This window comes from Scomber japonicus, chromosome 12 (genome assembly GCF_027409825.1).
Source record: "Scomber japonicus isolate fScoJap1 chromosome 12, fScoJap1.pri, whole genome shotgun sequence".
Taxonomy (NCBI): domain Eukaryota; kingdom Metazoa; phylum Chordata; class Actinopteri; order Scombriformes; family Scombridae; genus Scomber; species Scomber japonicus.
In genome coordinates this window covers 19,279,722-19,295,610 of record NC_070589.1, presented here as the reverse complement: position 1 = coordinate 19,295,610, position 15,889 = coordinate 19,279,722, and the positions used below count along the sequence as shown (strand labels likewise).

At 41.0% G+C, this 15,889-nt stretch overlaps 1 protein-coding gene across 1 annotated transcript in view; it reads right to left on the bottom strand.

The window, feature by feature from the left end:
• The window catches only part of phlpp1 (PH domain and leucine rich repeat protein phosphatase 1), a 47,570-nt gene that overhangs the window by 7,723 nt on the left and 23,958 nt on the right, over positions 1-15,889 (bottom strand). Inside the window, exons 2-6 of the mRNA XM_053330023.1 lie at positions 8,585-8,781; positions 7,448-7,573; positions 6,414-6,562; positions 2,853-2,999; positions 782-1,009 (exon numbers count right to left, since the gene is read on the bottom strand). Coding sequence (XP_053185998.1) covers positions 782-1,009; positions 2,853-2,999; positions 6,414-6,562; positions 7,448-7,573; positions 8,585-8,781 — 847 coding nt within the window. The remainder of the gene's footprint in view (positions 1-781; positions 1,010-2,852; positions 3,000-6,413; positions 6,563-7,447; positions 7,574-8,584; positions 8,782-15,889) is intronic.

Genomic DNA, 15,889 nt, shown 5'->3' with positions numbered 1-15,889 from the left:
GTTCTGTTTATAAACAAATACCTGAATTTGTCTTATTATATCTCTTGTCAGTTTACTCATAGAATTGAAAATTGCCCACAGGAGATGGGTAGCAGCTAGTGAGTATTTGTATAATTGATCACAGTAATCTGTAAATTATTCTTATCTGTGAAACACAGTTTCCCACAGCCCAAGGTGACACTTGTTTGGTCAAACACTATTTCAGATGAAGCAGAGAAAACCATTTAAGAAGCTGGGTGCAGTGAACGCTTTGCATTTTTGCTTGACTTGAGACTTAACAATGAATCCATTAGGATAACTATTGTTATGTAACTAGTCAGCTAATTGACCAATTTTCTAAAAATGACGAGGAAACTAGAAGACTGTTAAAGGGACTAACAACACATCCTCATCATCTTCGTCCAAACAAGTGAGAATGTTGGAAAAATAATCTTACTGACCCTGTCCGAGCAAAGTCAGAAGGAGTGAAGTATTAACTCCAAAATAGTGCAAGTCACACCAGGTCTGTCCTTTTCCAAACAACAGGAGGACACCTGAAGGAGCCACTACAGGCAAATGATTTCCTGATTCTGTGCTGTCTGGTTGTCTGCACGTGCTTTGGCTTCCTCTCACTGCTTTTGTTTCTATCATTAGTGGGCTAACATGTGTCTTTCAGTGCATTGATTGGGACATGCAGTACTCGGGACTTGATGTTTGGTGTTGTCAAGTTTAGTCATTAAACCAGTCATCGTGATTCATTTATTCTATCTCTTCCAATCTTTTCCGTCTGTATTTGTCCTACCTTAGATCAATGTGTTTGACACGGAGGAGTCTGAAATTCTGCAAGACGAGGGTGTCTAGGTTGTTTCCAGCCATGCACAGCTTCTCCATGGAAGCCAACCGCTCCAGCACCTGAGGCACGTGGCTGAACAGGTTGAAGGAAAGGCCTAAGTAGCTCAGCCGCTGGAGCGAACCCAGCTCATTGGGCAGCTCATCCAGGCTGTTGCCATCCAACAGAAATGTCTGCAAACTGATAGAGCAACATTGAAATTAGACAATTGACCCTGTTTGTTAAAGAGGAGATTGGCAGGGTAGCACTTTACTAAACAATATTCTTTATTTGCACAGGTGGACTTGAATAATGAAGTGTTCACTGGGAGTTTTTCTGCATTCAAAACCTTTCAATTAATATCCAGCAGATGGCAGTAACAGCACAGATGCCCTGCTGGCCACTTGGGGAATTTACAGGCATACCAGATCATTCCTGCAGATTAATTTCTCATCTAGCTCAGTTTCAACCCCCACACCTGTATGTTTAGTTTAGAATTCAGTTTAAAGCACATGTCCAATTCAAGCTGTCCAAATCCAAGTACTAAATTACTCCCTAAAATGATAAGTTCATAATTTTTCAAGTCTGTCTTTAACCAACACTCAGGGCCCATATGAACATTGAAATAGTTTTAGACTGCTGTAATCATTCCTGCTGTTCATACTGGCTATTAAGGAAATCCTTCCCAATGGGCTTGCAATATAATATAAGCAACTGGGAGAAAAAGCCACAGTTCCATTTAAAAATGTATTCAAAAGTTAAAAAAATGAAGTTAATATAAAGTTTCAGCTGTCTGAGTTAATCAAATCATATCTAAGGTTTCTAGTACTAAATTCCTTCTTGCCAGTATGAACAGGAGGAATGATAACAGAAAGCAAAACCAGTTTTTAATGTTCATATGAGCACCTGACAACTTGCAACTGAGTCTGTCTTGAACAATTGTGAAACTACTGTGTCACTTAAGCTAAGAATGTGTCCTATATTACCATAGTGGAGCATATTGAACATAAAAACCCATGATTTATTCAGTTCAAGACCCTTATTTCATTATACTTTTAAAATATTTAGCCTTCCACTGGTACAGGAGTAATAGGGGTTTTCCAAAAGCAAGAGGGCTGGAGCAGGAGCAAATCCTAAAATGTTTCAAATATTCCCATGAAATGCAAACTGGTTATCAGCCAGCAAAATCTAATTTGTTCCATCCTCTTGTAAAAGTAAGACATCTGTAGTCATGTTGTCACTACTATCAAATGTAATAATTCATTTCAACAACGTAAATTTGTGGTTTATCATGGAGACATTGGTATATAATGCTCAAGAGAAATGCAATATAAAGAAAAGAAAAGCTCAGGTGTGTGCCAAAAATACAATAGACGGTAAAAATTAATTCTCTGCATACAACAGCTCAATTACAAGCTTAAGAAACTAAATAAAATGACAACATATAAATTTTTGTTTTAAGTACCCCAGTTATAAGAATGGATTGGAGTGAACAGAAGAGAAGCCACATATCTTGACTGAGGCAAAATATAAAGCAAGCATCACATTCATCTGTGAAGATTTTGGTGTTTGTACACGTGCTGAAACTAGCACACTATGCCATTGTAGTTGTTAGGCCATATGTTTGTCGCTAGGAAACCAACACATTTGGCTATATAAACGTTTGACACTCAAACCAGCAAAAAAATGTTTTTAGTTTGTGAAAAGGTTCCCTGGTTTCCCAGCACTGAGACGGCATTGATGCAAGCACTGACCCCAGGTCAGCACTGTTACAATAGTGTTGGATAATTACCAACATACAAGCAGCAAATAGAAGGAAGAGGTAAAGTGCACAACCAAAGCAAAATCCATAGTAGAATATCTAACAAAAGAAAAACAACTGTGTTTTTGAACCTTCAATGCACACACATTAAACCTTTAGGTTTACTAAAGATTAACATGTTGCAATATAAATACCACCGGTTCTCTAAAATTGTTGAAAAGATAATAACAGTTTTCATCAGTTCTGTATCCAATAACACAATAACTTCCTCCTGTTACCTACTTTGTCATGGCTCCCACAGAGCTGGGGACAGAGGCCAGGTAGTTACAGCTGAGGTTGACTTCAGTAAGGGTGGGGATGTCGCAGATGGCCAGAGGGAACTGACCAAGGTGGTTGTTGGACAAGTTGAGGCTCCGCAGACGAGAAAACCTGGAAACAGCAGATCAAAGTATTAATGACAAATAAAATATAAGAGAGGAGAAGAGAGGAGAGGAGAGGAGAAGAGAAGAGAAGAGAAGAGAAGAGAAGAGAAGAGAAGAGAAGAGAAGAGAAGAGAAGAGAAGAGAAGAGAAGAGAAGAGAAGAGAAGAGAAGAGAAGGGAAGAGAAGAAGTGAGTGATTGGAGATGTGGTTGTATCTTGTCCACATGAATACTGCAAGAGCGTAGAGGATACTCATAAATAAATTCATGAGCAATGTAGCAAAGTTTAGACAAAACTTGTTTAAGTTAAAAAAACACACACACAGTTGGGTTAAGCACATCTATAAACAAGGCTTTCCTCAATAGTGGGCCTAAACCTTCACATTTGATTGTAGAGCAAACAGTTGCAGCGTCTTTGTTGTTCATTCAAACACCAGTGACCAGTGGCATTTGGCGCAGTGTCCCATAGCAGAACGGTGACCTTCAGAGGGGTTAGCCCCTTAGGGGGGAGGGAGCTGAGGGAACAAGGCAAAGCAGGGGAAAGGACTCTCTCTGTCTTTATTTATCCATATACACACATACAGACACATGCATGCAACCTGTTATCACCTATCATGTACATAGGGAGAGAGCAGCTATGGCAAGCCAGAGATGGGCAACTACATTAACACCGTGGGCTACAACAACAGCTAAAACTGGCACAACTTGATTTTCTTCCCTGTGTAAACACACACGTTACACACACACACACACACACGCTCACAGAGTATCATTGTGATGGAGAGAAAGGCAACTGAGAGGTCAGGGCTATTGATTAGGGTGGCCAAGTAATTCCAGCTGAGGGTGACTCCTACAGGCTGTGCGTGGGTTGTGTGGGGGAAAATGTAATTTCACCATTAAATCAACCTCTGCAATCTGCTGAGTAATGCTCATAGCCCTCCTCAGACTCGCCCCTTGTCTTCTTGTCAGACTCTCTTCTTGTCTGTGTCTTACTCTATGTGTGTCTGTCCTATCATGCCACCCCCTTGCTTGAATTTTAAACCCTTCCTTTAGTATTTAAGTCAACAATTGACTACAAATTGTTCTAGTAGTCAGAACCCTACAGATAATTATCACTCAAATATTCAGTTCCCTTTAGCTTTGCAAAGTTATTTAGCCTCTTTTAGGTCACATTTTCTTTTTCTAAAACACATTCTCATTAATGTGTTCAGACGATTTTTCTTTCTTTTCTTTCTTCTTCTCTCTCGTTTTGATGAACTGCCTGTATGCTACATGCAGAGCACCAAATCTCATTCAGAGTTGGTGAAGTTTGCAGCTAGCTTGTTGCTCTAGCAAGCTACGTGCCAGATATGTTCCTTAGGAAGACAAAAACAGAGGAAAGTGAATATTCCATTTACATTCATTAAGTGGTCAGAAACACAACCCCAAATCAATGATAATGTTGCTGCTAGATGTGTAAATAAGTAATTCTTTGCCATTATCATCAAATACCATAACAACTTTACAAGATAAAAAAAAAATTCAATTAAAGCAGCTTCAGTTTTTTCACTTGGCCTTAAATAGCGCCTTTCATCTCATCGTCTTTGTGCTGCAACCCCATCCAATTTTCCTCTTTCTCTCTTTCCCTGTGCCTTCATTTCCATGACTTTTATGTCCTTCATAACTTGCTAAACTATCATACATATGTAAATAAACAGACCAAAGGTTCAATGATATTCATGAAACGTCAGCCATTCCCCTCAGTAAAGTGGTGACCTCTCTGCCTCAGGGAGAGATGCATGCTGGGAAGGTAGTCCCATGCCAGAGGAAAGAGCTAGTATCCCAGACAACTGACTATGCATATCTGATTGGCAAATTACCCAGCAGTTATTATTCGGCCAGAGAGAAAAGAGAGAGAAAGGGGAAAGGCATGTGGCAGGTTCACACATTGTGTTCCTCCTCACAAAAATACAAAGCACTACGATTGATGTCAGATGTCATAGAAAGCCAGTGTTTGTACTGAAACAAAAACAGACTCTCACAAAACTGTCCACTCCAAAACACATACACCCACATTCATTGCACACAGAGTATTATTGTTCCTGACTCAAGCTCCTCTGACTTCAGTCTCTCAGGGGCAAAGCGAGTACTCAAGTAACTCTGCTGCATTTTTCTGTCAAAACCCCTGTATTTTCAGCTAACTATTCATCTCTTTCTCATTACTGACCTCTTTTTCTGTCATGCTGGGTCAAATACGGATGAGCCTACTTAGGTTTGGCAAACTAAATGGGTGTTTGCTCGCTTGACCAGCAGGGGAGCTGTGCTTCACTCACTCAGATTTAAAACCTAGTAATTTCCCTCCCATCATCATGTCCTGAGCACTACTCACTATCCCTGTGGATTCAAAAAAAAAAAAGATGACTCAGAAAATGACTATGGTAGAGCATCATGCAAGTCTGACCCCTATTCATTTACAACATTTTCTGTCAGGAAGACACATAGGCATGCAAGATCATATATTTATAGATGCACAGCCACACACACACACATACACACACACACACACACACACACACTCAAATTCATGTCAGTGTAGCCTTCTCAAAAAAAAAAAAGAAAAAAGAATCCCATACTGTATCAAGACTCTGTATGCACTGACCCCAAATCTCTAGCCTGCAGTCAATTTTTGTGTTGCATAGAAGCAAGCAACTCTCTCTCTCCCCCTCTCATACACACGCTCCATTCTGCAAACACTTCCAACACACATAATCAGGCATCAGATTCACACAATTCACTCAGTTAAATTATGAAAATGTTCTGGCAGTGATCTTTAGCAAGAAAGGCTGTGGCAGGCGTGCACGTGTACCAGTGTAAACATGAATGCAATACACACCCAGACACACACACACACACACACACGTACGTCTTGGCTATGGGCTTTAATCTGGGACCATGATAAGCATGCAGCAGATGGTGCCCACAGAGAGAGAGAGTAAGGGAGGCCAGGCACATTAAAAGCTTCCCTGCAGACACATCTACCCTTCTGGGCTCTGGGCTCATTTGGCCTGGCCTGGTACAGTGCAGCCCTGGCTAGCCTCTTTGGTCACTGTGTGCCAATGGCCTGAGTCCTAGACTGCTCAGGTCGATGGCTCGCAAACTGCAGGCGAACACTAAATCTGTCCAATCTGTCAGCCATGACCTGCTGTGTCCAGCGAAGCCTTGTTGTGTGTTGCTGTCTCTCTTCACCTTTCTCTTTTTACAACAGCACAGCCCATCTCATGTTGTGGCCAAATTATGCTAAGCTTTGACTCATCTTTCCAACCCTGAACTGTTTCCTCCTCCAGTCTTTTCCTCTCCTTTGTCATCATTCACTCCTTCCTTCCTCTCCACTCCTTGTGGTTTAGCTTCAGGTGTGTTTACTGTATATATACAATGGCGTTGTACCTTTGCAGCTGCTGCAGCCGCTGGTCTGTGGGCAGAAAGTTGTGTTTGAGGTTGAGATGGGTGAGGTCATGGCTGTAGTAGAGGTTGGGAGGAAGTTGCTCCAAACTGCAGCAGGACAGATCTACTGAGTTGATCCTCTGGGACACCATCTAGATGGAGGTGGGGAGGGAAGTGGGAAGAGTGGAAAAAAAGACAAGCATGGAGTTAAACAGGATTATCTCTACTACACAAGACTTTAGTGGCTTACTGTGTGTGTGTGTGTTTGTGTGTGTGTGTGTCTGCGTGGCTAGCCTGCTGCTAAGGAGTCAAATGTCATTCCGTGGGCAATCTTCTTAGGATTACAAAGTCAGGAGAAGCAAGGGAAAGTCCAACAGGTTTGATCACGCCACTAATATAACATCATACATCACAGCACATTATTGTGTGATCAAGTTAACCACAGTGCCTGGATCAGCTAAGATCAGGGACTGTTTCTTAGACAAGTACACAGAAATGTTTAAGTGGTTGTCTAAAATGAAATGACAGCATAAACGTCCTCAACCTCATCTTGAGGGAGTGAATCAACAGTCAGTGTGATCGAGCCTTGCGGAGCAGAGTTAGCTAGAGGCTTAGCAGTCGTCACTGGGGCACGTGCTGCTTCTATCCAGGCTTCTATTCTGAGTGGCCCTCTGGGTGCTGGTGACATGCATGTCCCTGTTAATATTTAGAAAAGAGGTTTTCTGGCTATGGCCTACTTGAGTTAAAATAAGAGAAAGGAGAGAGTTAGAGCCATGAGTGGTGTTTATGTGTATGAGTGCACCCAAAGACACTTGGGTTATACACTAAATCGTGGACAGCATTAAAATATGTGCAGTTTTCAATTCACTCTGCTCACACAGGCAGTGGGATCGTGGTGGATATAATGCCATATTTTCCGAAGTCAACTTGCAGTCACGCATGTTCTGACATATAACGCAGCTGACCCGTAAGTAGCGCTGGGGAGCATATGCTTGTGTTCTCCTTTTCTTTCTCTAACTCTCCTGCACATGCAGTACCTTGGCAGCGTGTCTGTGCCAGCGCAGGTGTTCTGTGAAGCTGTCAAAGCTGACGTAGTAGGTTTGACTCTGAGGCCCTGCTGAGCTGAAGGCCAAGCAGTGATTGTGCTTCTTCACCTCCTCCACCTGCAGAACAACACACACAACAGAGAGACATTAGATTCTGAAATACTGACATCTCTGACCCAAATCTGAATATGAACTATAATAGTGCCACAAAATAAAAGGAAACAAAGAGGAAGTTGAGGAGTTGACACATGGATGTCTTAATATATTTGTTCTTATTTGAAAAAGATATAAGATGCTTAATGGCTGCAGGGTAGACAAACTCAGTCAACCAGAAGCACACTCATGAAAATATATAAGGAACGCGTGATTGCATAATGAACGCATGTGCGTGATATGAACGGGAAGAAATGCATGTAAAACTGCTCTTTAGACACGCAGAGTCACACACACTCAAGCACATGGACTGTGAATGAATGGCTGACTAGTTACGGTGTTTTAATAGAATACTGGCACGCACACACACAAACTCCCCGCACACAGGCACATGCAGGGGCACAGTGTTGAATGAATGGTTGACTAGAGGTCATGTGTTGTGTGTGAAATGTTTAAAACTGGGTGTGGTGGGATTTAGAGTGTCCATTGTGCAAGGCAGACAGACTTAAAGGGCTTTTCAGAAGAGAGTGCTTAGAGCTTATTTAGTGGCCTTGCAGATACACAGATCCATAAAGCAATAAATGTATAAAGGTCAATTTTAGGGAGGCAGTTTTTAAAAAGTGCTGGGAGAAATACAGGTACATTACATTACTCATTATAGCCTGCCAGAATAATTTTGATTTGTAAAAACCTGGCTTACAGCATTTATGTTTGACCTTGAGCTGAAATGAACAAAGCAGCAACCATTACTGGATGTCACACGAAAGGACAAAGAGTTTTGGAGGCAAAATGTCGTCAAGGACAACCTATTTGCAGAGGATAATAAGAGCGACTTCATCGGGTCGTTCTCCGGTGGTATGACATTATGGGTTTATGATCCATAGCATCAATTAGATAACATCATCATAAAATGCCAGAATGAGAAACAAACAGAAAGAGTACATGATTCACTGTTGTGGCATGTCTTTGACATACTTTTCCTCCAATGAGCGGCAGGATGTGCATCTTCCCCGTCTGGCTCTCCTTGACAGAGGAGACAATGAGGCAGGTGCCGCACAGGATGACCTGCCGTCTGGTCCAGCGGTTGACTGGCAGCTGGAGCTTCCCTTTCCGAACGTTGTATGTACCTGACAGTTGGACCCGCTCTGAGCTCTCAATGCTTTGAGGCTTCCCTGGAACAAAAAATAAGAGATATTTAGCCCTGATATGTGACACAGGTCTGGCAAATATTTATATACTATATTCATAAGAATGTCAAGATAGTTATTTTAAAGACAGGTACACAATGACACTTAACATATAATGCTAACACCAAACATGACTAAAGCCACTCTAGCAATCCAAGCACGCAATGACCATGCTAACATGCTGATGTTTAGCAGGTAAAATATTTATGTTCACTGTTCGCTGTTTGTACTTAACACAACGTACAACCAAGGCTGACAGGAATGTCACTATTTTTTAGGTATTTGGTCATAATAAAATAATATAATAATAATAAATAATATATTGGACACAGTTTTGACTCGATCCAACAGCTGTGGAGGCATTTCAATACAAAACACAAATAGCAACCTTATGTTGGTACTTGGAACAGTCAGGGGCTCACAAAAGTCATTTGGATTCACTGTCCATGAACTGTTTGTAGAAAAGTTTGTGCCAATCAATTCTGTCAATGTTGAGATATTTCACAGGAAAAGTGAAAGCTTTAACTTGCTGGTGGCGCTAGAGGAACAGTCAATGGATCACCAAAGTCTTTAGGATTCATCCCATGGGGACAATGAACAAAATTTCTTGCAATCCATCCAATAGTTGTTTGGATATTTCAGCCTGGACCACAGTATTAGACAGGTCTACAAACAATTCCATTGAAAGAGACTTATCAGACTGTGTGGCACCTAAATACCATATATTGAGAAGTATAGGCACAATGGTTGGCATGGTGAGCTTTCGACACAATCCCATCACAATGCTGGGTTTGCATACGATCTAAATAAATTCAGCACAACTGTCAGTCTTGAATGTCCTACTTTGCACATAGACTTGAATAGTCTGGATTTGCATTCGTGCAGCTCTCCATTAATAGAGTCTCAAATTCAATATCAGGTGCCCCCCCCTCTAAATTATGCTCTTACAATTTCTGAGCTGTCTTTATTCAGTTTTACCCCTCTGTCTGTCTCTCCTTCATGCCCTGTTCTCTTGCTTCACTGTGAGCCTGCCAAACCTGACAGTCAGGGTGCTTATCAGGCGTTCTGTCAGCCAGGCTGTCTTATCGTTCTGTCTAAACATCCACCTGCTTTCTGTCTACCTCCACCTCCGCAAAAACCTCCCCAGGCTGGCATGTGCTGCTACCCCCTTTCCCATCGTGTCTCTTCTATCTGACCGTGTGCCTGGATTTGAGTTTCTCCATTCTATCTATAGTTTTATGTTTTGTGCTCAGAGCATGTTTAACCTCACTGTTTTCCCCATTCACCCAAGAGATCCATGGCTTGATGTACAAAGGTTTCCTCTCCAAGTGACAGATGGACTTAGAAAATGTCTCACATCCTATGACCTGCCATAATCTGGCTGTGTCCCTTTTGGACTGGCTCTTTCACACATACTCCAAACACACGCAGTGAAGCAGAGGAGGACAGGTTGGAGGTGAGTTAAAGAGAGAAAGAGTCAGTAGGGTAAGCCCGTGCGAACAGGAACACGCTCTTATAGCTTTAAATTATTCAGGTCTTTCACATGTCGACTGTAAAACTAACGCAATAGAGTACTGTAACTTGTGCGCCCTCACCCAACACACTCAGCAGAGTTTAATATCATTCTGCCCAGGAGTCTGCTTATTTAAGTTGAGGTCATGACAATGCATACGTAATGATTTTCACTAACGTATACACAGCTGTTCAAGAGGCAGAGTTTCATACGAACTTTGGCAATCACAATTCATTTTAATCAGCACCGCAACTGAGCCCTGACCTTTCATCTGTGTTAAAAGCTAATCTTGTGTTCACAACAGAATCAATAGCCTGGTTTGCAAAAGGATATTTGCTTTCACTAGATGCTGAGTGCGTAGCATATCACACTCTTGTTAAATGTTGACCAGAAGTCATGTTTGACTACAAGGGTGAACTGTCTTGGTATGCTTAAACAACAGAGATAATCACAAGACTAACTAGATGGCACAGGCCGCTGCCAATACTGAGCTATGCAACGTGCAAAGCTGCAGCCTCCACAGCCGTTTATCTTTGAAGCATTTTTATAATTTTATTTTCTGAGAAACAGTGTGGGAAAGCAATATTGATTTAGCAGCTGATTATAAAGTCACAAATGTCAGACCTTTCCCAAAAGCATGTGTTAAATAATATTGCAATATACTGTTAATATGTCAAATTTGATATTGGGTGAAATAACAATAATGCAAAAGAAACATCAATGTGTGTCTTTTTATAAACACACGTGGGTGGTTGTGGTAAAAAAGATGCACATCCTACTCTTTAAGGAGAAGGACTATTTACAAACCTCCCTGGATGCAATGCCAACTTAAATATGGTCTTATAATAGCAAATGCAGTTGACGCTGTGCAGAAAGCTGCAAAACCACATATACAGTCACCAGCTACTTCATTACATACACCTGTACAATCTAATGCTATAGATACTACATTTATGAAACTTATATATTTTTCAGTTTTCATTGACATTGTCAGAAAGGTAATAATTCTACTATATGTTCATTACTGAGGTCATAGTGGTTGGTGGTGATGGTGTACTGTGGTGCATTATATTGAATGACGTTCCTAATATGTTGTCCACTCTATTACCATACATGACAGTGGCAAAATACTAGGAACGCTTTTCAATATAATGCACTCCTGGACACCATACTGTAATTCCATTTGTTATTTGTCTGTGTGCTTTGACTTCACAGCAGTGTTGAGATGCTGACAAACACAATCTATAGGTAAATATACGCTTGATGCTTTAATTAGCTTTCAGATATAAGAGACATATATTGTCAAGTCTCATTTAGCATTACATTATTAGCAAAAATCTAGCTAAATTTGTACTTTTTACAGTCTCATTCAAATCAGCACAGACATCTTGTGATTACAGATCTTTGCTATCTCAACCCTATAAACTGGCACAGAGAAATATCTCATTTGCCTCACAAAGAAATTCAGTGTAAGTTTTTACTGAAGTACTGAATGAAAATTGTAACATCTCCCAGTCGCAATGTACAAATTAAATAGCCTTTTGTGCATTGAGTGAATCTGTTGAATTATCAACATTTCTGGCACTTTTTTTTCAGGATTAAAAATTAGAACTAGGGGAACACTGTTTATTTACACTGCATCCAAAACCTCCAAATTGTCCTTTCTCTGTCCTGCCCCCTCTCCTCACCACTGCTGATCTGCCACCTACTTAATTGCACTCTTGGAACAAGTGAAGTGTGCAGGGAGCCAATGAAACTGCAGGTTTTATCTCTCTTTTAAGGGTCATCATTACCTTCCACTCCACAGGAAATGCCATTAAATGAAGGTTTATATCATTTGTGGTATTGTGGGTATTGTGGGTATGTGTACACAGTGCTGGCTGGGAGCAAAATGCCAAATATTGTATAGTAGACACATTGAGCGTGGGGGGAGCCATTGCATTTTGTAATCATTGATCATTGTATGTATTGATTATAATAACATTTCACGCACCCACTTTATTACTGACATAGGGTGTCATGGCTATTTGCCTATACAAGGATTTACTACAAAGTGCACATGAGAGCGTACATTAACAGTTGAAACACATCATCTGTATGTGAAAATGTGTGATACACTTTGCTGAACCACTTCCTGGTTTGACCTTGACAACGCACTTAGTTGTGCACACAAATAGATTTACAATGCAACAAACACAACATAACAGGTGTCCGCTTTCATTTTCACTTCCAAACAAGTGGTTTGTAGTTGCACTGAAGTGGTTATGGGCAAGGGAAATAAAATAAGTATGACAAGGAAGTTAACTTAAGATATGATTTAAAAATGGAACACTCACCAGCATGTACCTAAATAACTAATATCAATACACTGATATTAAAGTTTCTTTTGAAAAATAAGGCTTGCTCTTAATGTTTTTTGGTTGCTGCTAAAATCAGCATTAAACTGAAATTTAAAAAATGGAGGGAAAAATCTTGATACTGTATAGCTACATCTTCAATTCTAAATCAACATCTAGCTATCAGTTCACCAAAATTTCAACCGCACCCATGTGACATCTTGCTAGCAGACAAACAAACCGAGTGTGGCGACTGAACAGACTGGTTCCTTCCTTCCAACTTCACAGTCTGGCAGAGGTAACCAGCAGGAGCATATTTTCATGATTGAGCTTAGGAAGGGGGTATGTGTTGCATTAGACAAATTATTCACAAGCTTTTAGCCTCAATATGTCACATGGGCATATTTCTACTATTTTTAGGCCTTTTGTTGGAACATGCTCTCTCCCACACAAGCATATGCACAAACACACGCACCCTACTCCTCCTACTCTTCCCCTTGCTGACATCCATACACACACACACACACACACACACACACACACACACACATACACTCAGTGACAGTGATTAACCAACTCCATATGTGCACCCATTGTCCCCACCTGAATGCTGATGGACCACAAACAGCAAGAGATTTTTTTTTAAAGGGAGAACAATGCAGACAACTTGAGTGGGCTGCTTTTGTGATAAGAGAAGTTTGAAAGCTGTTCCTGTATGGATGCTGCCATTTACAACCATCTCACATGGATGCGGGATGACTGGATGGAAGCAAACCTTTCAGTCTAGCCATGGGAATACACAGTGGAGGAAGTGGGGAGATGGGTGGGACTCCCACTTGAGCATCCTGTTTACAGGGGTGGGCCAGGGAGAAGCAGGATCTCAGGATTGGTTACCCCAAAGAGGGGGAAGGAAGTGTCTGTACAACTGTCTGAGCAGGTTTATTCCAAATGTGTGAACCTTAGGGCCTCCTACACTGAAAAATATTTTAAGCAGCAATGATGTAAGTCATGGTGGTCATCCCGTATTCTATGGGCGATGCATAAGATGCGCATGTAAAAATAATAGACAGGCCTTGCAGCGTGGGTGTGTTCATGTGCCGAAGTCAGAGTCTATTCCTAGACCTACTGTATGCAGGAGCACTACTGTGTGTGTTTGTGTTGGTTATTGAAGATGGCTTCCTTCCTTTTCCCTCAGGTTCAGGAAGAGAGTTTTTCCCCTCCACACTAGGCTCCAATACTACTGGAAATACACACACACACACACATATACAGGACCAGTGAGAAAGCACCTCAGTTTTTCGATCTCACTTTCAAAAGGTGAAAACTACTCTCGCAGAGACCAAAAGCCAAAGTATGTGTCCCAATGGTAAACAAAAGGGGAGCTGCACCACAAAAATAGGAGCTGGCCATCATTCTCAAACTGACTGACATGTGAAGACATACACAATAATTAAATCAAAGTTATTAAAGTAATAGATTTGTTTTCATCTGTAAAGTAGTGGAATATGATTGGTTGAAAGAAATACTTAATACTTGATTTATTTTCTCTTATGTCAATCAAACAGTTTCCTTTAAAGCAGATGGTTTTGGATACTTCACTTAGTATCAATACTGATTTCCAGGCTTTCCTTGTTGCATATAATCTATTGAAAATAATACAACATGAAAACAATTAAAACATATGAGGTTTGGGGTGTCCAGATTTCAGTATTTTGTTCATGCATAGGTCTGTCTAACTGAGGCCAGATAAAGGCAACATAATACTGAAGGCTGCTATTACAGTATTTTTGCTTCAAGAAATGTGGATTCCACCTCTGGGAAGCCTCTGCTGATGACCTTGTGCAACAATTAACTAATGGAGGCCACTGTAATATTTCTGTCAGGTAATGTGATTTGAAGACTGCTATCAAGTTACTTTAACTCTGTCTGCTATGCTGTTGTACCAGCCATCTCTACAAGCTTGTCAATCATATGTGGTCTTTCAGAATTTCATGCATGGTGATATGGTCAATACATTACAGATTGCACCTTTAAACAAACTGCATACTATCCTTAGATCAAGCATGACCTTATTTCCACTGATGTAGATGTGTAACAGCTGCTACAGTACCGTCTGCAGCTTCAAAAAGACATCTCTGAATACTGATACAGAATAAACTGCATTTATACAGTATATTGTGTATTTTTGCCATGTGACAATCACATGGACATGAGGTCATGGACAGCTGGTTGCTGAATGTGTGATTATCAGAATCAGAATTATAGCAGATATTTCTCCTATCAGTCTGCAATACTGCCTCTCAGATGCCCCGCTGCCCTTATTATCCATCATTGTTAGTGATCAGTACCCAAGGCCGACCTCTCTCCATCCATCTCCTGATTTAACAGATTCAACCTTTTTTTTTTTTTCCTGGAGCTTCTCAGTAATAACAAGGACATATCCCTGGTTAATCATCCTGCCCTGCTAAATGCAACCTGACATCAGCACACCTCCACTACAGGACTGGGCATGCTGTACCGTAGGGCATCAATGACCCACATAAGTCACAGCAGAGCATGAGCATGCGTAGATGCACACTTGCTTATTCTATAGGCGGTGACAGATGTGATGTACCGGATGGCAAGACTCTAGGACTTGTAAATGCTTCTAAGCCTATATTGAGTTCCTATATCTCTCACATCAGCTTTTTTCTTCTTCTTTTGAAGTGTATTTATTCAGCTGAAGCATCTCATTAAAGGACTAACAACAACAGCAGCCTCTAAAAAGAGTTGAAAGAAGACACTAATGAACTATCAGACTAATCATCAGATAATCTGTACCATGTTGGAGATATTAAGTCACAAATAGCAAACTGAAGTTGGGTAGTCAGTGGAGAAGCAACATAGAAATAGATGTAAGACACAGTGAGGCCAGCTGTTACTCTGCGACACAAATAGCTGCACTGTCCTTCTGTTGGAAAAGACAAACACATGCACAAACACACACACACACACACACACACACACACACACACACACACACACTGTCAAAATGCATGTACATAAGGGTGTGAATTTCCACGCAAGGGAGGGATGTGCCTCCCACATCTGATCAGCCATGCCTCTTTGCTTGTTTGTTTCTCCATCTGTGATCTCCAACCTCTCTCTCTCTCTCTCTCTCTCTCTCTCTCTAGATGACTTGAGGTGATTACTCAGATCCAAAGTGACAGACCGTGTTAAGCCAACTGTCAGCTCCAACAGTGGT